This window comes from Heloderma suspectum, chromosome 17 (assembly GCF_057233095.1).
Source record: "Heloderma suspectum isolate Gila_16-S chromosome 17, 16-S_ref, whole genome shotgun sequence".
Taxonomy (NCBI): Eukaryota; Metazoa; Chordata; class Lepidosauria; order Squamata; family Helodermatidae; genus Heloderma; species Heloderma suspectum.
This window is the reverse complement of record NC_139474.1, coordinates 20,805,161-20,828,923: the sequence shown is the minus strand read 5'-3', so window position 1 is coordinate 20,828,923 and position 23,763 is coordinate 20,805,161. Positions and strand designations below refer to the sequence as shown.

Sequence of the window (23,763 nt, the reverse complement as noted above, 5' to 3'; positions counted from 1 at the left end):
GAGAGACTGAAAGAGCCGGCCATGTTTAGCCTTGAGAAGAGAAGACTGAGGGGAGATACGATAGCACTCTTCAAGTACTTGAAAGGTTGTCCCAGAGAGGAAGGCCAGGATCTCTTCTCGATCATCTCAGAGTGCAGGACACGGAATCATGGGCTCAAGTGACAGGAAGCCAGATTCCGCTGAACATCAGGAGAAACTTCCTGACTGTTAGAGCAATACGACAGTGGAACCAGTGACCTAGGGAGGTGGTGGGCTCTCCCACCCTGGAGGCCTTCAAGACGAGGCTGGACTTGGATTCCTGCCTTGAGCAGGGGGTTGGACTGGATGGCCTTGTAGGCCCCTTCCAACCCTACTATTCTATGATTCTATGATCATGCCATGTGTAGATCTAGTGGGGTGACCAAGGTGCTCTTGAGGAATGTAACCAGAGGTGGTCTGAAACCCTGATGCCCTTCCTAAATGATGCCCTCCTCCAAAAGGGTTCTCTGCCCAACTATCCCTTTCTGTGAAGACTAAGGGGTTTGCACCATATTCCACCCACAGCATGTTTTCAAGTATTTAGGAAACTTATGCGAAAAATGTATTTGTAGATGTCTCAGGGCAAGCGTAAACCTGCTAATAGAGACACGTGAGCTTTGGAATAGATCCAGTAGTAAATTGGTGGTAAATAATACTGACCCAGTTTTCTTTATCCATTTTCTCATATTTTCAAAAACTAGAGAGATGGGTGGTGGTGTTTGTTTTAATCCCCATCTGAGGCTTTTTGAAGGTGGGGTGGCCAGCTTCACAGAGGATGATCTTCTATTGAAAGGTGGCCAATATTGGATGGGCTGTGGGGTTTAGAGATAAAAGAACCATAAGGAGGGAGAGCAGAGCAGGGCCTTGAAATTGCCCATCCACAGCGCCTAGACAGCAGGCCAAGCAGGCACACAGCTTTTATTTATTTTTATTTTAGTTGCCATTTCTAAATTTAACCTGTACACACACATCTGCAAATACAAATGTTATGCAAATTGTACCTTTTTTTTGGGGGGGGGTGATGCATTTCCCCTTCTTTAGCAATGTGTAAGTAAATGGCCACCCTATGGAATGGGTGGTTACAAGTCAGTAACCATGCCTGATAATGCTAAGGCTGCAACTTTTAGGTGGGAGCAAGTTCCATCAACCATATTTGGTTTTATATCTGGAGCCAGGGCTGCAGGGCTCCGCTCCTCCAATATACATTTACCCAAGGCCAATCCCTGCTGAACACAGTAGGATTTCCAAGTAAACATAGATACAATCAGGCTGTCACTATTGGTGTACTTTCAAGCCCCTTTGCAGACATTTCAATAATCCTTAAAATAACCCTAAAAGGGAAGCCGCTGTTTATAAAGTTTTGTGTTGTTTTTCAAAAAAAGCAATTCTAACTTATAAGGCATTCTTAGGACAGAGCAAACAAATGGGAACTGTGGAGTAAGGAGCCAACAAACTTTAGTACATCACTAATGCGAAATTAAGACTGTAAATGGCGATTTGTCATGATGGCATATTACCTCCAGTATTAGAGGCAGTATGCCTCTGATTACCAGTTGCTGGGGAACATGGGTGAGAGGGTGCTGATGGACTCGCGTCCTGGTCGTGGCCTTCCCGCTGAGGTATCCAGTTGGTTGCTGTGTGAACAGAATGTGGACTAAAGAGGCTCCTGGTTTGATCCAGCCTAGCTCTTATGTTCTTATTAAACATGTGGAACCTGGAGCCAAGCGTATTGAATTTGGTCATTAAAAACTGGAAAAGCCATAAGGGGCAACAAAATATGATTATTCTATGTGCAGGGGGATGGGTGAAGGCAAAAGTGTTGTGATTTTAATTTATAGTATCCCCCCCCCCCCAGCAAAATGCATTTGGCACAATTCAGCCCTAGTTAATCCTTTGCAAATCACATCCGTAGCAGTGAAGATATAAGTGTGTCCTTAACTCACCCACTGAAAAATCAATGAAATTTAGAAGTGCTTCACTTGGGCTGGATTGTGCTGGTTTATAAACTGTATTCAGAAGGTGGAACACCATATTATATACAATTGAAGTCTGGATTGTACATTGTTCTCGATCTTTTTTTAAGGCAAAGTCTAGGATATTTAAAGGCCTCCCTGTTTACTTTTTAAAATGTGATTATACTGCTAAATTATACTACTCCCTTTCTTTGCTGTCTCTTGTGTGCGCGCGCTGGTAATCTGGTTTATAGGATTTTATAGAGCTCGTTCGTGGTGGGAAGATAATCGCCTTTCCATGGAAAGTCTGCTGTCCTTTTAAGACCTGCAAAAACAGGCAGAACTTCTTAGCGCTCCCAGCACGGGCAGGCAGTGTTAGAAGCAGCTGCACCTGTTGAATTCCTACCCTGTTTTAGTTGGTTGGCGTTTTGCGTTTGTTTTTTCAAACGGGCCTGTGCGCAGTTCTCTCCCTTTGAGTAGCTGTAACTTCTGTGCGGCTCTGCTCCCCCCCCCGCCCCTCCAAGCGTCGCCTGCCACACCGAGGGCCATGCCTGCTGGGTTGCCAACTCTTCAACTGGCTCCTGTAGCTCTGCGGCTTGGGAGTGCGGGCTATGAAGGATATGCGGGTGGTGGGAAGCGCTCGTCATGCTTTTCCTGCTCTGGAAAAGCCTCGGCCGGTGCTTCCTGCACCTCCCAGCGGCTGGTTTGAAGGCACAAGAGCAAGTCCGTTTCCGGTCAGTTGGCAACCATGCATGCATGCATGCAATCTACCCCCCCGCCCCCCAAAAATGCCCAGCGTTGCACGGGAAGCGGGGGCTGTTTTGCGGGGGAGCCGTTGCATTTCGCAGCTTGCTTTGCCATTCATCCGCTCCTGGTGCTGCAAACGCGGCGCGGAACTTCGCGTGCCCGGGCTGTTGTTGCAGGAGGGAGTAACAAAAGGGCGGGACTGCTTCCGGGGGAGGGGAGGAGGACGCCTATTGGCCGGCCACGCAACCAATCCGCACTCTCTTCCTCTTTGCAGGGCTGGCCAATCAGCGCGCGGAGGCGTGGCTCCGCCCCTGCAGCCGGCTCCTGCGTGGGATTTGCGGCCAGGTTGCAGGTCAGGAGGATGCAGGGGGCAGCGGAGCCGCCTTCGCACGTGGGAATTGGCGGGACACGTGTCTTCCCTAAAAGATGAGGCTTCTTTGGTCGTGGAGGAGGATCTGGGCTGGGAAGAGCCACCTCTGCAGGGCCTACAGGGTCTGTTACCAATTTTTAAAAATCTCTCTCTTGGGGCGGGGGGTGCAGGTATACCTTCTGAGATCTCTCATCATGCTGGGGTCTTGCCTTTCTTTCGGGTTGCTTCCTTTCGGGTTGCTTCCTTTCGGGTTGCTTCCTTTCGGGTTGCGCTGGGTGCAGGTTCCTGTGCCTTCCTAAGAGCTGGCCAACAGGCAGGCATTCAACAGGTGAAGCGTTACCTCTGTGCCTGCAGCAAACCTGGATTTTATTGTATTCATTGTTGCCTGTCGTCGAAGCCCGTCAGAGTTATCCGAAGGAATGAATTTAGGGGATGCTGCGAATTGTAGGTTCTGTCTGAACATGCGTAGGATTGCACCCTTAATTATTTATTTATTCGTTTTCCTTCCTGCTACAAATGGTGCTCAAGGCAGATAACAGTCATGAAATACAGATTAACAACAAACCTTAGTGAAAACAGTACATAAAAACAAACCAGTTACAAACACAGGAATAAAGGACAGCCACCTGGAGCCTTGGAAATCGTTGGAGCTTGCCGGGAGGCAGTGCTGTCGGTCTGGATTTTGCTGTCAGGCCCATGTTTTGTATCTCTTGGCCTTTGGAGGGAGGGCTCTGGTGTCAGGAAAAGCAGAAGAAAGGCCCAGACATAATCTTTCTCTTCCCGTAATGCTATTTAGCAGCCTCTTTGCCTCATCTCTGAAAACGCCTTACCTCTAGCGAAACAAGTTGCAAGTCATAGGATCTAATGGGTGTCTCTGGGCATGTTAAGAATGCCTGCCCCTTACCCATGAGCAACTGCACCCTTTCCCCATGCACGTGGAATGAAGTAGGACGGCTGCCACGCAGCCCCGAGGTTTAGCTTCTCTTTAAATAAAAAAACCTGGCTTTCCCCTCGCTTCTCAACACTCAAAGATCCATCCCCCCCCCCCTTTAAAAGGTTATTGCTTCATCGTGGCGCTCCCATGCCTTTGTAACGCAGACCTGGGGCAAGACCACTTCCCAGACCTGGGGCATGCTAGCATGTTGTGATACACAAAGGCAGGATCTCTTCTTGATCATCCCAGAGTGCAGGACACGGAATAATGGGCTCAAGTGACAGGAAGCCAGATCCCGGCTGAACATCAGGAGAAACTTCCTGAGTGTCAGAGCAATACGACAATGGAACCAATTACCTGGGGAGGCGGTGGGCTGTCCCACGCTGGAGGCCTTCAAGACGAGGCTGGACAGCCACCTGTCAGGGATGCTCTGACTTGGATTCCTGCATTGAGCAGGGGGTTGGACTCGATGGCCTTGTAGGCCCCTTCCAACCCTACTATTCTATAATTCTATGATTAAGCAGTGAAAGCCCAATGCGCCCACCCACTGTTGTATCTCTGCATGTGTCCTGGCCACACTTTCATGGGGGCAGCTTCTGTGGGTGAGGGCAGGCTATTTTGCCCACACCTGGCATCAGTTGGGCTTGGTGCTGCAGATTGTCTTGTCCTTGAGTGTCTGGCTGAGCTGACATTCTGGGCATGTCTGCTTCCAGTTGTGGGGTACACTCAGAGCACTGATTTTATGCTGGCAACTCTGAGGGTTATAGCAAAATCCGGGCGATAGCAAAGCCAAGTACTGCCTCTAGCTTTAACTTGGAGAAAGAGGATGCATCTCTGGCCAGATTTGGGGGAAGCTCTGCTCCAGGGTCTTGCAGCTTCTCCCAAATGGGGGTTGGACTTGATGGTCTTGTAGGCCCCTTCCAACCCTGCTATTCTATGATTCAGTGATCCCCAACATTCTCTGACAATAGTACCCTTTCCCGCCACATCCCCAACCGTCTCATTTGTATCAAGCTGTTTTGCATTTTGTCTCTTAGGCGGGCGCTCTCCCCTCCCACATCACCGAGCGTTTGGCGTTTTATGAGCGGCTCCGAGCCGCTGCTGAGGAACGCTGGGCCGAGCGAACCCTTAAAGAGAGACGTCCGATTCAGATTTCCCTGCCGGGCGGCAAAGAAATAGAAGGAGAAGCCTGGACATCCACGCCGTATCAGGTGGCCTTGCAGATCAGGTGGAGTTTTTCGCGTTCATTCCGTGCTTTCTCCCTTCCAACGGGTTTCCTCTCGAGCGTTGCTAGGACAATATTTTGGGCGAAGGAGGCCGATTGGCAGTGGCAAAAAAGGGTTGGAAACTCACAGTGGTGGGGTTTGAGGTCCTGTCTTCTCTGCAAGGTTGGAACACCTCGTTGGGAGGCGAGGCATTTGGAGTTTTCGAGATACCCGGAGATCGGCTGATGATTAGTCCCGATCCGGTGCCCGAGGGCTGAATTCCATCTTGAAAAAGCTCTTGGGGGCTGCATTCCATTAGTGGGCGGAGGCAAAGGAGGGGGGCAAAAAGCACCAAAAATACCAGCATATTTTAGCTTAAAGCTCTTACTGTCAGTAAGTAAGACTTAGAGGAGTTATTTCAATCTTTTTGGCTCGGGGTGGAGGAAGTGCAAAAGCTGGGAAACCATGAAACACTCGACAGTAGAGGGGGGGATGGGGGCGTGTAGCCTTCGGGGGAATTTCAGAGGGCCAGAGGTTCAACACCCCTGTCCCAGTGGGTGCGAGCCATGCCCTTGGGGATGCAGTTTGGACCTTGGAAGAAGCAGCTGCTTGTTGTTGTTGTTGTTGTTGTTAATGTTAATATTTTATTGTTGTTATTATTATTTATTAGTATTATTAGTATTATTAATAAATGTATATCCCACCTTTCCTTGCAAGGATCCCAGGGGTTCCCTCTTATCCGACTCTGTGGCTTCAATCTTATGAACACCAGGGACTAAATCCCGCAGGACCCAGTGAGACTTGTTTCTGAGTGAACGTGTGTAGCTTTGCACTGTGTGCGTTGCACTTTTTTGCGGTTACTGCTGTGCAGTTGCAGCGATGGGTATTGGGCACAGGTGAATCCAGCATCCTGAGGATCACCGAGGCTTTCAGGTTAACCAATGAACTGAAAAGGAGAACAAGTTTCTAGTCCTTACAGGTGTAAAGAAAAGGTTGAGAGAGGTGGCGGCAACCACTGGTGAAATTTCAGGAGCCAGGGCCAACCTGAGTTGCTTTTAGTTATATGTTGTCTGTGTGCTTTTAGGTAAATTTAAACTTTGTGTATTGTATTTTAATGTTTTAACTTCTGTAAACCGCCCAGAGAGCTTCAGCTATGGGGCAGTATAGAAATATTAATAGTAACAACAACAACAACAACCCTTTTATATCTGCAGGCTTTTTCTATTTCCATTTTGTGTATATCTTTTAACATCCTAAATTCCGCTTTAAAAAAAGAAAAGGAAGCTCAAAAAGCGGCTTACCACAATAAAATATACGTGCAATGGAACAAAAACCAGAGAATGCAATAAACACAGTGTTTTCATTGCGTGCTGTAAGTGTCTCCTTGTGTTCGTGAGACAGCCACCGACCTGCAACGGGCTCTGACTTTCCCCTGCTGTTTCAGCCAGAGTCTGGCCACGCGGGCAGTGACAGCACGGGTGAACGGGCACTTGCATGACCTGGATCGCCCGCTGGAGGGCGACACCACCTTGGAATTCGTGGACTTTGATTCCCAGGACGGGCAAGCGGTGAGTTGCGATTAATTTGCATCTGCTCCTTTGGGAGAGGGGAACAGGGGTTTGTGCGAACCTTTATTAGCGTGGAGTTAGCAGGGAAATGCGCTGTACTCCCGACATGCAGGAAGCTTAAGGGCGTCCTCCAGACAAGCCATCCGCGTGCTCAGGGCAGCCCCAGGTTGATGCGCAACTGCGCCCACTCCCACGTGTCTGAGCTGGCCACCCTCACGCACGCCTGAGTTGCAGCCTGTTTGGACTGCTGCCATCTGGGGCTGCCTTGGAACAGGATTTGAAAGCTTCAGCTGCTCCAGAACTCTGCAGCCAGACTGTTGACTGGGGCCGGTTACAGGGAGCGCATGACTCCCTTGTCACAACAGCGTCTGTTTCCGGACACAATTCAAAGCGCTGGGTATGCCCTATAAAGCCCTATGCGCTTGAGACCAGGCTAACTGAAAGGCTGCCCTCTCCCATACAAGCCTGCCTGGGCCTTAAGGTCTTTGAGAGAGGCCCTTCTCTCTGCCATCAGAGGCACGTTTGGTGGGGACGCAAGGGGGGGCCTTATCGGTGGCTGCTCCCAGGCCCTGGAATTCCCTGCCGAGGGAGGCCAGGTTATTTCGCTCTCTGTTGTCCTTCTCCTGGCAAACAAAGACGCTTTTATTCAGGCAGCCTTTGCAGCGTGAGCTGGTGCATTGCAGAAGCGGTTTTTAATTGGCGGGGTGCTGTTTATCTCTTTTATTGTTGCGTTTTTAATTGTGTTTTGTTTTGACACCATGTTTTAATTAAGATTCTGTTCTGGATTTTATTGTTAGCCACCTCGGGCACCATTTTTTGAGTAGAAAGGTGGAACAGAAGAAAAATAAAGGAAGGGACGCCTTCCTCTGCTCAGCCTGAAACCGCCCGGGGACGTGGTGTTGGCCTCGGTAGCGCAGTCGGCTTTTTAAAAGGCGCTTGGGCCAATTTCATGGCAGTCAGGAGGCCTGTTAACAGTTCGGTCCTCGAGTCCTTGTGATGCCCCTGGGGCCTCCGCTGGATGTCTGCCTACTCCTGGAGCCTGATCGCTTGGCAGGGTTTTAAGCCTCACCTGTCGCTCCCCGTAGCGTTGCCGACATTCTCCGAGTGGGAAGGTTCACCCATAGGAGCGCCCGGGCGGTCGGCCATCTTCTTGGGCTTCTGGGCCCTTTGGCTCATGCTAGCCTTCATTTTTCCTGAAAGGTGGGTGGTCCATGGAAAGTACAGTGGCGGTGCCCCATAGATGGAGGCAGAAAGACCCCTCCATCCCAGGCTGAGCAGAGCCCCGTGCCAACGGGAGTTCTTTGGGGGCCTCTTCCTGCCACTTTCCATCATAATCTCTCTGGGCTTGTGGCAATCATTGTCCAAGGGCGCCTCTGGAGTGGAGTTTCCTCTCTTGCAAAGCGCTGAGGAGCCCAGTCTGCCTAACCAGTCCCCCCATCTCTTCTCCAGCTCTTCTGGCACTCCAGTGCCCATGTTCTAGGGGCTGCTGCCGAGCGTTTCTATGGTGCCCTCCTGTGTCACGGGCCCAGCACTGAAAACGGCTTCTTCTATGACATGTTTCTGGATGGGCAAAGGTAAGCAGGGAGCGTGGCAGCAGCGGCAGGAGCCGTTGGCCAATGAAACATTGCTATGGTTTTAATTGTTATTAATTATTAATAATAACAGAAACAACCATTTATTTATGTATTTATCTTAAATATTTCATGGCTGCCTTTCAGGGCAGAAGTCCTCTGAGGATGACATACAATAATGAAACACATAAAACTGATAGAATATTAAAAGCGATAAAAGCAAAATAAAGCAGTAGGGATACAATAAAAACAGCAATAATAAAACAGCAATAATAATGATAAATGTATGGGTCACTTCCCACCGCAAAAGCAGTCTCAAAGCAACTTACGCAGCCCAATTCAGAAATCCATAATTATAATACAACACAAAAAAGCACATTTGTTTGGCCCATTTGGGTTGGGGAAAGGGTGCAGCCCGTGTGGTTTGTGTGCAGAAGGTACAATCCCTGGCATTTCCAGGTAGGGCTGATAAAATCTCCTGTCTGGAACCCTTGGGAGCTGCAGTTCAGGCTGTGCTGAACTCGATGGACCAAGGCTGTTGCCTTTTGTTTTTCTGGTCAAAAAAGAAGGGTGGGATAACAGTACAACGCCATCACCCAGGCAGCAGGATTTCACGTGCTGGGCCGGGCGTGTTATAATCTTTACCATCCACTAGGTGTCCTTGCTGTCTAAGTAATGATTTGAGCATATAGATCTTGCTGGGGGAGAGGAGATCATGGTTGGTTGCCCGCCCGCCCGCCCACCCCTGGTCATGGTCGCAGACTGGCCCCCAATGCACACATGGGAATCTTGCTAATCATGGGGCCCTTTTTTGTTGTTGTTTTTTCCCTTCAAATCCTCCCCGCCCCATGGTTGAGCCTCCAAATCTGTTGTGACATGTCCCTTTAGGCGGGTTTTCAAAAATAATTTGCAGAGAGGAGACAACATCAAACAGGTTCGTCATTAGAGGTGTGAAGGCCTGGGAAAAACTGGAGCAATTCAAAAGGTGGGGGGAATTGCTATAATAATAATAATGCTTTTCCCCCCAGGCCTTCACTGCTCTAATCATCATACCCATCCTAACAGCAATCTTACTGAGTACCGATCTTTATGTGTAGCCAGAACAGCACCACCGCCCCACACACACACAATCGGCAGATTTGGGGGGGGGGGGGGCAACTCCCAAGGTTTGAAGAAATGCAAAGAAACTTTAGGGGAACCCCACAACATCCCAGTGAGGACTGAGGATGCTCAGTCCCTGTGGGGCGCTCTGTGGCTGTTCAGGAGATGGGGCAGAAATGGAACACCAGGGTGCAGGGAGAGGAAACTGAACAGAGAGGCTGGAATCTTGAGCAGGGAGGATTTCATGCAGCAATGTTCCCTTGCAGGGCCCATTCATAATTTGACATTTTGGTGTTAGTGAACAGGAAAGCAAACAAACCCGTGATCAGGACCGGTCACTACGTTGGGTGATGCCAGTATGTTGTGTCCGGCAAAGGGGGCCCCGTGGACTGGCGCTGTCCGTCTCTCTTGGCCGCCTTTAATTGCTTTCCACTGATGCCTCTGGATTTTACCAAGAGCTTTTCCACCTTCCCTCTCAGGACTGTGTCCAGTAAGGACCTACCGGCGTTGGAGGAGATCTGTCGGGCGATCATTGAAGAGAAGCTCCCCTTTGAGCGGCTGGAGGTGTCCCGGGGGGATCTGATGGAACTCTTTAAGGTGCCAAAACCTTAGGCCAGCCTTTCCCCGAGGGTGGCAGGGGAGGATGGGAGTTTTAGTCCAACCCATCTGGACAGCGCCCGCTTGGGGAAAGGTTGCCGTAGACTGTGGACATCATGGTTAAGTGCGTCCAACTCTCTGTCTTCTGTCCTTTTTCTTTTTTTGTTACACAGTCTATCATCTGTTGACTAACAAAACGGAGAGAAGCTTAAGATTTGTTAAGTTAAGGCGATGGGCTTCTGCCTTTGTCTGTAGTGCAGCTGGATTTAAATCCCGGCCCTCGAAGGCGAGGTGCCAGCCTTAAAATAACAACCGAGCGTGCGAAGGGTGCGCACCAGTGGGGAGTCCACATGGAAACGGAAGGAGAAGCGCTTCCGGTATTATCCGGATTTTCATGCAAACTGCTGTTGGTCCGTCCCAGGCGCGCGAAGCAGAAAGCTACCTTGAAACCCGCTTTCCACGGGTCGAACTGCACTTTAATCCGCCTTACAGTGCAGATGGATGGGCGGAGTCCCGCTAGTAGGCGTGAACGTCATCCACCCCATAGACGCTGCCCAGCCAATGAGAGAGGCCGGCTCCCGCCCCTCTCCACGCTCCACTGCTCAGGGGAGTTTAATGGAAGAGATGAGTAATATCAGATAGTTTACCCTCCTTTCTGAAAATGCTGCGGGGTGGCAGTGGATTGGCGACGACATCATCCGTCGCAAGCGACCCCAGACTCTGTCATTTTTTTTTTCTGCAGTGGCTTAACCCAACGATCCTGCTGGAATTTCCAGCCCTGGAAGGGTTATGCTCATTGGAATTAAAATATTTGGCAACAGGTTGTTCAGGCTTTCTTTGTTTTGAAGGCTGACCTGGTTTCTAAAACAGGCACAAATTATTTGGTTTAATTATTTTGGCTTTGCTGCCACAGGATGTGGTTATGTTCATGGGCTTAGGTGGTTGGAAAGAGGTGTTCAGGAAATTTCTGGAGGACGAGAGTATGCCATTAGTCGTGATGGCAAAATAGAGCCTCCACACTCAGAAGCAGTATACCTCAAATACTTGGCAGCTGACAAACCAATTGGTAGAACGACGATCCAATAAGATGACAAGCTATTAAAATAGTAAAAAAGGCAAAACAACATCATTAAGGGACATTAAAATAAGAACAGCAGATACAATTTTATTGTGGCCTGAAGGACTGTGGGAAACAACATGCTGTGCGAAATGGGCCTTCGGTCTGATCCAGCAGGACTCGTCTTCTGTCACTGTTTCCCCAGCACAACTGCACATGTGACACCCCGGCTGTTCTTGCCTTCTGCTGCGAATCTGATGTAGCTGGGCTTCAATGTGGGCCTCGAGAGCTGAGCTGCTCTGCTCTTGGAGGGAAGCGACGGTTTCCCTAAGAGGGCGACAGGATGAGTAGCTTTGATGAAGGCTGTCCTGCAAATCAGGTTGTGCAAATTTGAAGGCCGGTGGGCAGCAGCAAGAGAGGTTGGGGGGCTTGCCAGAGGCTCTCCCAAGGTGCTGTGTCTTACCTGTTGAGTCAGCTTTCCTCCTCCACAAGGGAATCCTTAGGAGATGCCGGGTGAAACAGATATTACCCCAGGCTTCCCCAACCTGGCACCCTCCAGAGGTGTCTGACTACAACTCCCATCATTCCCAGCCAACATGGCTGGGTGATGGGAGTTGTAGTCCAGCACCTCTGGAGGGCGCCAGCTTGGGAAAGGGTGCATTTTCCATTCCTAGGATTTTCCTAGGGATGTACGGACTGTGTAAAATCTGCTCCGTCTGTGTTTTGCAGATTGTCAGGTGCCTTTCGTTCCGTCATCTGCCCACAGACGGATGCGGATATTTTTTTTCGTCATGCAGAAAAATACGGAAATAATTATGTAAATATTTACATAAGTATTTACATAATTTACCCCAGTACATAACACTTAGTGTATTGTCCGCTATTCCTTTCTACGTTTCCTCAGCAGAAACTTGCACATTTTTCTACGGATTTATATGCGTAAATTTCAGGAAAGTAAAAAAATCACCTGAAAGTCCACAGACTCCGCAGGGCCTGAGGGGGTCGCTCTGCACCGGATTCCGCAGGTCGGATTCTTAGAAATCTGAGCTCATTATAATCCATCTCGAATTTCTCCAGCATCCCTAGATTTTCCTTGGCTCTCAAGGTGGGATTCTCTGAACAGACAGAGAGTCGCCTAACCGCTGTCACAGCCCGTGACACAGAGGATCACCCCTGATGAGAAGATGCTTCCTGTGAGGCTGTATTTGTTATCATCACAGGCGTATTTCACTCCAGGGCCCAAACTCGTGTGTGATGGTTTTTCCTTGCTCGGTAGGCGTTTAGGAGAGCAGGCATTCCGTCTCTAGTAAATGGGATCATCTGCGGACTTGACTGTTCTGACCTGTGACTCCCGACTTCTTTTCGAGAACCTTCGGGAAAGCGGGGGGGGGCAGGGGTCATTTTCAATGTTGTTGTTGTGGGATGGACAGAGCTGTCGCCCTTGAATGTCGTCCCAAGCGTTCTTTGCCATTCGTGGTCCAGATTACAAAGACCCCCCCCTCTCTCTTTTCCCTCCAGCATAACAAATTCAAACTGCAGATTATCGACGAGAAAGTCAAGTCCCCAACCACCACTGTGTACAGGTGAGATCTCGTCTTTCTCGGCTCATCTGGGGTTCACACCTGGGCAGGGGCAGAGAAAAGAACCTCCCCTAAAGATCCCTCTTTTCTGAATCTAAGCTTCCACCTGGCGGTTCCAGTGTCCTCGTAGAGCATCTCTGTGTGTAGATTCCACTGAGGCAAAAATCAATTTGCGCCGACTTCACCATGGGAGAAAAATTCTCTTCTGCTTTCTGCTGTGTGAGAGGGGGGCTGAGATGGAGTTTACCAACTGTCGCCCCCATCCTCTTCCCAATTTTCTGTTTGTGGTCTTATGGGATGGGTTTTATTTCAGAAATTTTCCTCTGTAAATGTTTGGGGGGGTATGTCCTGCCTGCCCTTCTGCTTTGTGGATTGGCTCACTTATTTTATTATTTCATTTCTATACCGCCCAGTAGCCGAAGCTCTCTGGGCGGTTCACAAAAATTAAAGATTAACTTACTAGAGGTACCTGAAGCAATGTGGCTTGCGTTTATTTATGATTTAATTTATATCCCATCTTTCCACCAAAAAATGGAACTCAAGGCGGCGTTGCTTGCTCTGCTGAGCATAGGCCTGGTAGTTGAGCGGCCCTCCAATTTCAGCTGGAAGTTAGGCCCAAATGACCTCTTCGCCTTCTATGGAATGTCCTAGAAAGACATGGGGAGTGGGGAACTTCAGAGCAAGAAGAGGGCCGTTTGTTGTAAAAGTCTCTCCTAGCCCTGAAGCGCTGGAAGTGACTCTTCTCCATTGTCGATATATTTTAGCCAATGCTGCCAGTGTGACATTGAGTTTCTGTGTGTGTGCGCATGTGTGTGCTCAAGAGGGATAGAGACTTGGCTAGTTCTGCTTGGCTGGCTCCAATTTTGTTCTTGTTGTAAATGACAGCTGTAATTCTCATGACGCTTTACAGCTGCTATACCACTGTAGTGTGATTGCAGCCACGTGGGTTTTCTTAACCCCTGGTTGCATTTAGCTTAGCAGAACCGTTGGGGGTTCCATAGGTGGCCTGGATGCATACATAAGCCACCTGGGACTCCCATCGGCCCATCGCAACGGCCCCCACATCATCCCTGCTGGTCTTTCTCTTTCCAGATGTGGGACCTTAATTGACCTCTGCCATGGGCCCCACGTCAGACATACAGGAGCGATCCGAGTGCTGAAGCTGCTGAAGGTGGGTGCTGTCATGTTCCTACATCACGTTCCCTTCACAATCAGCGGCTCGCCTGATTAAAGGCAGCCACCGGCGTGATCACAGCACTCTGGTGCTGAAGGAGCTGTACTGGTTGCCAGTTGTTATCCGGGCCAAATTCAAGGTGTTGGTTTTGACCTTTAAAACCCTATACGGTTCCGGCCCAGCCTCTCTCAAGGAGCGCCTCCAGCAACACCAGACAGGCCGCTCAACAAGATCAGTCTCGGATGGCCTTCTCTCCGTCCCATCAGCCAGGACAGCTAGACTGGTGGGGACGAGGGAGAAGGCCTTCTCTGTGGTGGCCCCCACTCTGTGGAACCCCCTTCCTAGGGAACTCCGCCATGCCCCCTCTTTAATGAGCTTCCACCATGCGTTGAAAACGTGGTTGTTCAGGCAGGCATTTGGGGTGGGTTAGGGTATTTTTAGAAATACGATGTTTTAATGTAGAATTTTATTGTTTAAAAACTGTTTGTATTACTGTTGGTTGCCCAGAGTGGCTGGGTGACCGGCCAGATGGGCGATTAAGAAATTTAATAAATAAATAAATAAGTTAATGGCTAACTTCCGTACAAACGCAGTTTCTAGGAAACTCTCAGGCTGCATACAACCAGCTAATCCACACATCTTCGAATATCAATAGAGGAGACAAAGTGGAAGTTGGAGAAGTTGCCTGCAGTCTGGGCAAGAACTTCTCGGCCAGACATGCTTGGCCGGGATGCCCCTCCGGTAGGGTGGCTCCCTCCTCCGTAGGCTTCCATGAGTGGCCAACCTGATGGAGCGCCTGAGCTCTGCCTCTAATTTTTCCAGGTTTGCTCTGCGCCGGACCCCGGCATCCCTTAAGTCACACCCCTCACTCTCCTCCTCCCCCTAAACCTGGGTTCTCGTGGTGGAGGAAGGGGGGGCATTCAGGCTGGGCCACCTGTGTGTCGAGGTCTTGGGAATAAAGTCTTGCCATATCTGGGCTCACCAGGGAGGGACCTCCCCCTGGTCTGGCTGTTCCCCTTCTGAATCTGAGCTACCAGACATCCCCGCAGACCCAGATTCATTCCTGGCAGGTGCTAACGTCCGGCCAATGCAAAGGCCCTATTTGCTTCGTCTAAAGCCCTCCGACGACCTGAGGGTGTGAGATTGTTTTCCATCCGCAAAGGAGCAAGTTGTGGGGTTGTGTGTTCCTATTTTTTTTCCAACGTTCACATCCTACCTGATAGTCACAGCCGGTCCCCCGAGTTGGTCCGCAAAGCAGTTGCAGCGTTAAGAATCACAGTGGTGTCGTAGAGCTGAGGTAGCGTGTTTTTTGATAAATGAGATCCGAAGTTGGATTTCATGTAGAAAAACAACGTTGCAGCCAGTTCATCCTGAATGTGGCTCTCAGGCCTTCAATCGGCTCGGCAACGTGGCCTGGTGCCATGCTTACTCGGAATAAGTCGTGCGGCGTTCTTAAATGCACGTGGCCACGATAGCTGACTTGAGCCCCCCGTATTCAGAGACAGTCTGAACAGCAGATTGGGGGGTGGGGGGCAGAGAGAAATTGTGGGATAGGGCATTGCCTCATGCAATAAGTTCCTTTAGGGTGCAATCCTGGGCATGTTTGGACAGAAGAAAATTCCTGCAACTCCCAGCATTCCCCAGCCAGCATGGGGAGTTGTAGGACTTTTTTTCTGTCTAAACATGCCCAGGATTGCACCCATGTACTGAGTCACACCCTTGTTCCAACTAACTCGGTATTGTCAGCACTGACTGGCAGCAGCGGCTCTCTGGGCTTTCAGGGGCAGGGCACTTTCCCCAGCCCTCCCCAGAGATGCCAGGAATTGAACTTGGGACTTTCTGCAGGGGCTCTACCACTGAGCTGCAGTCCTTCCCTTAAAAATAAAGATCCTAGTCCTCATGATGCTGAACAAAGGGGCTGGTTTAAACAGGGGCACAGGAAGCCACCTTATCCCGAGTGAGACCTCTGGTCCATGTAGCCCAGTCTACGCTGACGGGCGGCAACTTGCCAGGGTTTCAGACCTAGCCCTGCCAGGAGATGCCAGGGACTGAACCTGGGAAATTTCACGTGCAACGTAGGGGCCCTGCCAGTAAGGTACAGCCCACCTCGGAACTGCCCCTAAAGAGAGGTGAGATCTCTCATGGAGAGATCTCCCGGAGGCTCCTGCGATCTGCTTCCCTGGCGGTGCTGCCCAGATGCTGAATTTCTGCCCCCTCCTCACCCTTGCCTTGGCAGAACTCCTCTGCCTATTGGCACGGAGACTCCTCCAAGGAGACCCTGCAGCGCATCTACGGCATCTCCTTCCCCAGCCCCAAGCAGCTGGCAGCGTGGGAACGCGCTCGGGAAGAGGCCGCACTGCGGGACCATCGGCGGATTGGCAAGGTAGGGGGAATTGGGCCGCATTTGGTCTTGTATACCCTCCGGTAGGTAACCTCTCTGCTCCGTCTGCTCTGCACACACATTCGCGCTTTCTTTCTCTCCCTCTTTTCTTTTTCTCTCCTTCTCTTCCTTTTCTCACTTCCTCTTTCTCCTTTTTCTCTCTTTCCCTCTCTCAGAGCCACACCGGGTTGTGAAGCCCTGTCCTCTAGCGTGGGAGGGAAATCACGCCCACTAGCAAATCGCCGGCCAGTTTCTAGCGGGCCGCCTAGCCCCCGGTGTTGGCTGGGATTTATTCTTAGGACTTGGGTGGGTTTTGGTCTCATCCTGCAAGGCGCGCCAGATGCTCCTAAGGATTCCAGATCACTCAGCAGAGATTAATTGCAGGAGGGTAACGGCGAGGCTGCTGCAGCAAAACAACCCGCTCGATCCCTGTGGCACAGTAAACTCATTTATTATGAGGGAGGTTTTTGTGAAACTGGGGTCTGGCGGCAGCGTGCTCAGAAGATTAGTTGTGCCATAACTTGTTGAGAGGGGCTGAGGATTACGTCTTGGTTTGCACATCCAACACATACCGGAAAAACAAGGAAGGGGTTTTTTTGAGACAGGATGTAGCCCAGACCTGCCCTAAGCCGCTGAATCCCATCCCCAGTTTCCAAGATTTTGCCAGAAACGCTTTGAACCTTAAGGGCTAGAAACTTGGTGTGTGTGTCGGTGTTTTAAGTGAAAGCTGGGACATTCTAGAGCACGACATCTTGCATCAAAGCAATACTCAGCTCAATCCTCTGTGTATTAGGAAGGCACCGCATAGAGAGTCAGATGCTTGAGCCACCTAGCTCAGTACTGTTTGCACTGACACACCACGGTTTTTTCCCCAATTCTACCTGGAGATGCCAGGGTTTGATCCAGGGACACCCTCCCCCTGTGCACAACACGGGCTCCCCCACGAGCTGGAGTCCCTCCTCAACTGCGACATGTGCGGTGGATCCCCACTGTGGGGCTTTTCCGTGCCCTTTCAAACGGTCTGTGTCCCCCATTAGAATTGCGAGCCGAGCACCGTTGAATATGGACAGCTCAGCGGCACCCGCCTTTCCTTCTGTTTCCCCCCAGGATCAGGAGCTGTTCTTCTTCCACGAACTGAGTCCCGGCAGCTGCTTCTTCCTCCCTAAGGGGGCCCATATCTACACCACCCTCGTGGACTTCATTAAGGTAGGCCTGGCTGCCAGTGTGCTGCGGCCCCCTTTATGCCTTGGGCCAGCCACGCTGGCTGCGGGCGATGGGAGCTGAAGTCTGGCACATCTGGAGGACGCCAGGCATTGGGGGAAGGCTTCCACGGACCACGGGACACTTGGAAGTGTATTTTTCAGCTGCTTCGGGGTCTCCGTCCTGTCTGACTGCTCCAGTAGGGGAGCACAGAGACAGGACTTGATGGTCTTGTAAGCCCCCTCCAACCCTGTGATTCTATGAGTTATATGATCTATGAGAAGCAAGCAGGGGCCCTCCCCTGCCTCCCACAGTGCGGGGATCGTGGGTGGGCTTACGGGAGATGGAGGAGTGAAGTGTTCTGGCTTATCGAAACTTTGGGTTGTGGGGGCGGGGGATTTGGGAAGGAAAAGCAATGGCTCGTCGCAGCTCCTTAGGTCTGTTTTTTCCTCTCTTTTCCTGCAATCTACAGAATTACAGATGCCTTAGTAGACTTGGGGCCCAGCACTGTTTTTTATTAATAGATGCAGGAAAAGTTATCGGCCGTCTCATTGTGGGGAGATTCGTATCCTGTACGAATAGTGCAGCTGGGATTTTGAAGGCTAAAACCTCCGAAAGTTTGCGCCCCAGATAGGAGACCAGGCGCATGTATTCGAGGACACAGCTTGTGCTGTTCTGACCATATTGGCCCACTAAATGGCACCTGAGAGGTGGAAGCCAAGAGCGCCGTCTCGTTCAAAGAACTGGGGGCGTTATGTGAATTGCCAGGAGGTTAAAAGTGAGATCACGCGCTCGGCCTGTTATGATGAGTTGTACGTTTTAAGGATTTGGTTAAGAACCTGTCCTGCTTGTGGGTTTCCCGGGGCAGCTGGTTGGCTGCTATGCGGACAGAACGCTGGACTGGATGGGCCTGATCCAGTACAGCTCTTCCCATGTTCTCAACAATAAATTAAATACAAATCTGTCTCGTAGGATAGCAGGGCTGGAAGGGGCCTACAAGGCCATCTAGTCCAACCCCCTGCTCAGTGCAGGAACCCAAGTCCCGCTCCCACCGTGGCAAATGACACCCTTCCTGATTCTCCCCCTCCCACCCCCAGAGTGAATATCTGAAGCGCGGCTTTTCTGAGGTGATCACCCCCAACATTTTCAACGCAAAGCTGTGGGAGGTGTCCGGGCACTGGCAACACTACGGAGACAGCATGTTCACCTTCCGGGTGGAGGACGAGGCCTTTGCCCTCAAACCCATGAACTGCCCCGCCCACTGGTGAGTCGTCAAGGGGGGTTTAAGGCCTAGTCAGTGCGCCTTGACAGACAGAAGCCCCCCAACCAGAGTTTCCCTTGCTGGAAGACAGCCGCCAGCTTAGACAGCTTTAAAAGGCAGGTGGAGTTATCCTTGGTGGACGGCAGAGCCGGAGAGCTCCATCAGCGGCTGTGAGCTGTTGAGCCCCCATGTTCAGATGCAGTCTACCACTGAACATCAGATGCATGGGGCATCCACTTTGGGGACATCGTTCCTTTCGTGTCCTGCTTGTTGGCTTTCTCAAGGCATCCGCTTGGCTGCCGTGGAAAGCAGGAACACAGAATCAAAGGGATTCTGCTGCAGCGAGGCTGGGCTTGCATTGTTAGTCATGTTGACCAGTAACAACTGGCCACAAGAGAGAGGTTTTCCATGCCAGTATACCTTGAAATGCCAGTTGTTGGAGGTGCAGGGGAACAATGCCAGCAGGGCTGCTGCCGTTATGCCATGCTGCGGGGGTGTGGAACCTCAGGCCTGTGGGCCAAATCTGGCCCTCTGAGGTTCCCCAGGTGGCCACGCGCCCTCTCCCCTGATCGCAGATTGTTTGGCGGTTTCCCAGCTTTTCTACGGTTTTTCTCACCACTCCTTCTGAAAGCTTGAACTGCCTCTCCTGAGGCTCAGTTACTGGCAGTTAAGAGCGTTAAGCTCAAACAGGCTGGTCTTTTGGCCCCACCCCTTTTGCCTTTGGCTCCTCCCGTCTCTGGCATGCGGCCCCTGAGGACTTCTCTGAAACAGCTCTTGGGCTGAAAGGTTTTGGACCCCTGCTGCAGATGGGTGTCTTCCTGGCTGGCTGCTCTGTGCTGAACGGGGTGAGCTGTTGTTCTGATCTAGCTGCCATTACCACGGAAGGCCTGATCGAAGGCACAGGACGGGGCGCAGGCCTTGGCTTCTGAACGGGGGGATTTCTGGGGCTTGGGGACACTTGGCAAAGTCGGGCTCTCTGCCCTCAAGACCTTGACCCCCGAGCGTCCATGAAGCTCAGTTTGCTGTCATTGCTGGCTGTATCAAAGCGCTGCCCCGGGCAGCCCAAACTCAGTTCCGGGAGAAGCGACGTTCCTTGACTTGTCCAACTCACGCGCGTCGCGCAGATGTCCACCGCTTCTCTTAATCGGCTTGTCCTCCGGACGTGTTTTGTGTAACTAGTCTTGCTTTGCTGTCACAGCTCCGGGCAGGACCCTGCAATCACCTCCTCAGCCAGTGGATGTTTTATTCACACGCACACTCCCTACTGGCCTTTCAAGGATATCATGGCTGCAATAAGGGCTAGAAACTTAAATCTAAAACAACAACAACAGTGAAACCTGAGATTCCCATCTCGACAACCATGAGGGCTAGGAACATGCTGTTTTCAGAGAGAGGGATGAGATGGTCAGGAAGTCGAATGTGGGCCCCCGCGCAGCATCACAGATGTTTTTCCTCTGTGTAGCCTTGGCACCCACCGCTTCGGCTGTGACAGCTCAGCAAGTCCCGTCTCCTTCCTTCTCATGCAGTCTCATGTTTGGCCACCGCCCCCGATCCTGGAGGGAGCTGCCCCTCCGCCTCGCCGACTTCGGGGTCCTGCACCGCAACGAGCCCTCGGGAGCCTTGACGGGGCTGACGCGGGTCCGTCGGTTCCAGCAGGACGACGCCCACATCTTCTGCTCCATGGATCAGGTGAGGGCAGGGCACCTGGGCAGAACGCCTGCGTGGCTGAACCGAGTGCTCTCCCTGCTGCCTTCTGCTCAGGAATGCCGCTCCCTAGCACCTTTCTAGGGCTGCATGGGCATAAGCGGAGCATCATTTTGAAAGGGGCAGTGGGATTGGCAGCATTAAGGGATGTTCTATTCCAAGCCTCCATCTCTTCTGTCTCCATCCCCAACTCAGCTGGAGGGCGAGATCGGGAGCTGCCTAGACTTCCTACAAGCCGTGTACTCCATCTTTGGATTCACATTCCACTTCTATCTCTCCACCCGCCCGGAGAAATTTCTCGGGGAGCCTCACCTTTGGGATCGAGCTGAGCAGGTAAGAGCATGACCAGCCGCCGCCATTGCCCTGATCCCGCCGAAACACGTTTTCCGCTCAGCTTCCCGCCTGATGTGCTTCCCCGCCCTGAACCCAGCTGTCGCAGCCGGCTAATCATGGAAGGGCCTGGAGCGAACCTGGCTGACTCAGGGGTCTTGCGTGGGAGTAAATGGCAGTTCAGCAGTCCACATGGAGACCGTGCCCACAATTTTAAATAGTTGTTGCTTCAAGGATGGGCTTTCTGAGATGCTCACTGTCCACTGCTCCATCATGATCCTGGCCCAGTCTTGACTGCTGCAGTGCACTCTGCATGGGGCTGCCCTTGAAGGTGGAGCTAGTACTCGTATTCCTGTCCATTTACATGGGCTACCAGTTAGCTTCTGGGCCCAAGTTAAGGTGATGGCTATTTCCTTAAGTTGCCATGGGGACATCTCTTCCCCATGGCATGCTGACTTAATATGGCATGTTCCATCTATCCCTGAGGTGCCTCCGGTGCTTGCCTGTAGCAGGGCCTTCTTGGTGGTGGCATCACATTCCTGGACTCCCGTTCCTCAGTGGCTCCCCCCTGGTTCCTCTCCCTTGGGGCTTTCAATATAGCTTGTATTTTGTCAAGAATTTGGCATGAGAGGTGTAAGCTGCCCTTTGTTTTAAAACAAATTTAAAAAAATTGTCGATGTGTATTTTTTACTATGTGATTCATTGAGGGGAGGAGGGGGAACTACCTTGAGTAAAATAGTATTGTCTTTATTACATTTCTATCCCAACTTTCCACTAAAAAATAGTGCTCAAGAAAGACAGGTTCTAAATAATTGAACATAAAATGCTGGGGTTCAGCTTGTTAGAATTTGAATTGTTTGCCACATTAACAAAAACAAAGCACTGCTCCTTTGGACATCTGGGGAGCATTTTGATCTATGGGAACAGCATCACATCCTATAAAGGAATCGATCAGGATAAAGGAAATCATCGTTTGGGGCTTCGCTTCACTGTATTCTCAGTTCTGGATGTTATCTGTGGAAGAATATTTCTTACGATGAAAATAAAAGCCTTCTCCAGCCTGGCGCCCTCCAGATGTGTTGGACTACAACTCCCATTACCCCCTGCTGGCTGTGGGTAATAGGAGTTGTAGTCTGACACATCTGGGGGGCACCAGGTTGGGATAGACTGGGGATCAATTGACACGTGGCCACTGCGATTTTCTCTCCCTTCTTTCCTTCTCTCTCGCTCTCTCTCTCCCGCCAAATCCCAAAATCTGGGAGACTTTTCAGTTTACCTGCCCTCGTGCAAATCGATACCACCGAGGAGCAACAAAAGAGCTTGAAATCTTATCTTTCCGTTGGCCCATCCGTCTGCAGCTTGTCCCTCCCAGCGAGGGATGGTATCAGCGCTGTGTGCCTCCCGTATTTGTTCAAGCCAGGGCCTTGCCTTGGCCCTTGCCTTGGCCCTCTTTGCTGAGCAGAGGGGTTTGGGTCGTCCTTGTGTCTCCCAGAGGCCCTGCCAAGTACTGACTTCCTTCCCCCTCCAGCCAGAAGCGGCTGGCGTGACGAGCTGGATGGCGGCAGCCTGGCTGGAGACAAAGAGGCTCCCCTGGCAAACTCACCTCCTTCTCTTTTGTCTTCCAGCTGTTGGAAAAGAGCCTCCAGGACTTCGGACTGCCGTGGGAACTCAACCCCGGCGACGGTGCCTTCTATGGGCCAAAGGTCAGTGCCTGCCCTGCCTGCTGGGAACAGTGGAACAGGGGAAGCTGCCTGGCACTGAGTCGGACCCTTGGTCCATCTAGCCCAGTATTGTCAGCGCTGACTGGCAGCAGCGGCTCTCCGGGGTTGCAGGAAGCAGTTTTTCCAGCCCTACCTCAAGAAGCCAGGGATCAAACATGGGACTTCCTGCCTGCAGAGCAGGGGCTTCGTCACCAAGCTATGGCCTTTCCCTTAATAATAAAGTAAGATTCTATTCCTCATGGTTCTGAATACAAAGTTGATTTAAATAGGAACATGGGAAGCTGCCTTATACCAAGTCAGACCCTGGGTCCATCTAGCCCAGTATTGTTGACACAGTATTGTTCAAGCAGCTCTCTGGGGTTTCAGGCAGGATTCCTTCCTAGCCTTACCTGGAGATGCTGTTGGGGATCGAACCTGGGACCTTCTGCCTGCAAAGCGGGGGCTCTGCCACTGAGCCATGGCCTCTCCCCAAGTTCTCTTTGGTGGGGAGGGCTTTTTCTGTTCCCCCCGCCCCCAGGCTTTTTTTTTTTCATTTTTCCATTGGACATTTTGAGGAATACTGGAAAAAAAACCCTTCCTATGAAATATTTTCTCTTTTGAAATGGGCAAAAAGCTTTTTAAGACAAGATTTTACATGCTCAAAAGGTGCAGTGTGAAGATTTTGATGCAGGACAATTGCCAGCGTTAGAGGATGAGGATCCTGCCTGAACGCTAGACCAGCTTTCTCGAATCCGGTGCACTCCAGATGGGTTGGGTTGCAACTTCCGTCATCCCTCAACCAGCATTGCCAGTGGCTGCTGAGTAGGGCTGATGGGACTTGTAGTCCAACACATCTGGAAGTCTGCTCTGGACTTACACAACACCGCGTCCAAGATGCATTTCTAGAGCTGCTGAACCTCCAGCCTGCAAGCTGAACCCCGCCCGCCCCGGGCCAAAATCCAGCCCTCCAGCATTTCCGGAGGGCTGCAACCGTTTCCACTGACGGTTGATTGTTGGGTGGCTTCCCGGCTTTTGTGGAATTTTTCACCCATTCAAAAAGGTTGTTAATACTCTCCTAAGGCTTAGTTACTGGCAGGAACAGCTTTAAGCAACAATGTGCTGGTATTTTGGGAATTGGGGCCTTGCCCACCGCTGGAATGTGGCCTCTGAAAGCTGCTCTAAAATACCATTTGGCCCTTGAGTTGAAAAATTTTCGACACCCCTGTGCTAGAGGCTTTCTGCCATGTTCATGAGAGGGACCGCACATGGCTGCTTTTGCGGGCTTCTGGTGAAGTTTGCTCTCGGCCGGAGACA

The 23,763-nt window shown here is 51.1% G+C and overlaps 1 protein-coding gene across 1 annotated transcript in view; it reads left to right on the top strand.

Moving 5' to 3' along the window:
- The window catches only part of TARS2 (threonyl-tRNA synthetase 2, mitochondrial), a 50,396-nt gene that overhangs the window by 9,853 nt on the left and 16,780 nt on the right, over window positions 1-23,763 (top strand). The window contains exons 2-14 of the mRNA XM_084823864.1: window positions 2,992-3,209; window positions 5,059-5,249; window positions 6,671-6,794; window positions 8,244-8,368; window positions 9,946-10,063; window positions 12,639-12,703; window positions 13,793-13,871; window positions 16,111-16,257; window positions 17,362-17,460; window positions 18,552-18,718; window positions 20,242-20,404; window positions 20,615-20,752; window positions 22,375-22,452. Coding sequence (XP_084679990.1) covers window positions 3,144-3,209; window positions 5,059-5,249; window positions 6,671-6,794; window positions 8,244-8,368; window positions 9,946-10,063; window positions 12,639-12,703; window positions 13,793-13,871; window positions 16,111-16,257; window positions 17,362-17,460; window positions 18,552-18,718; window positions 20,242-20,404; window positions 20,615-20,752; window positions 22,375-22,452 — 1,560 coding nt within the window. The 5' untranslated portion in view covers window positions 2,992-3,143. The remainder of the gene's footprint in view (window positions 1-2,991; window positions 3,210-5,058; window positions 5,250-6,670; window positions 6,795-8,243; window positions 8,369-9,945; window positions 10,064-12,638; window positions 12,704-13,792; window positions 13,872-16,110; window positions 16,258-17,361; window positions 17,461-18,551; window positions 18,719-20,241; window positions 20,405-20,614; window positions 20,753-22,374; window positions 22,453-23,763) is intronic.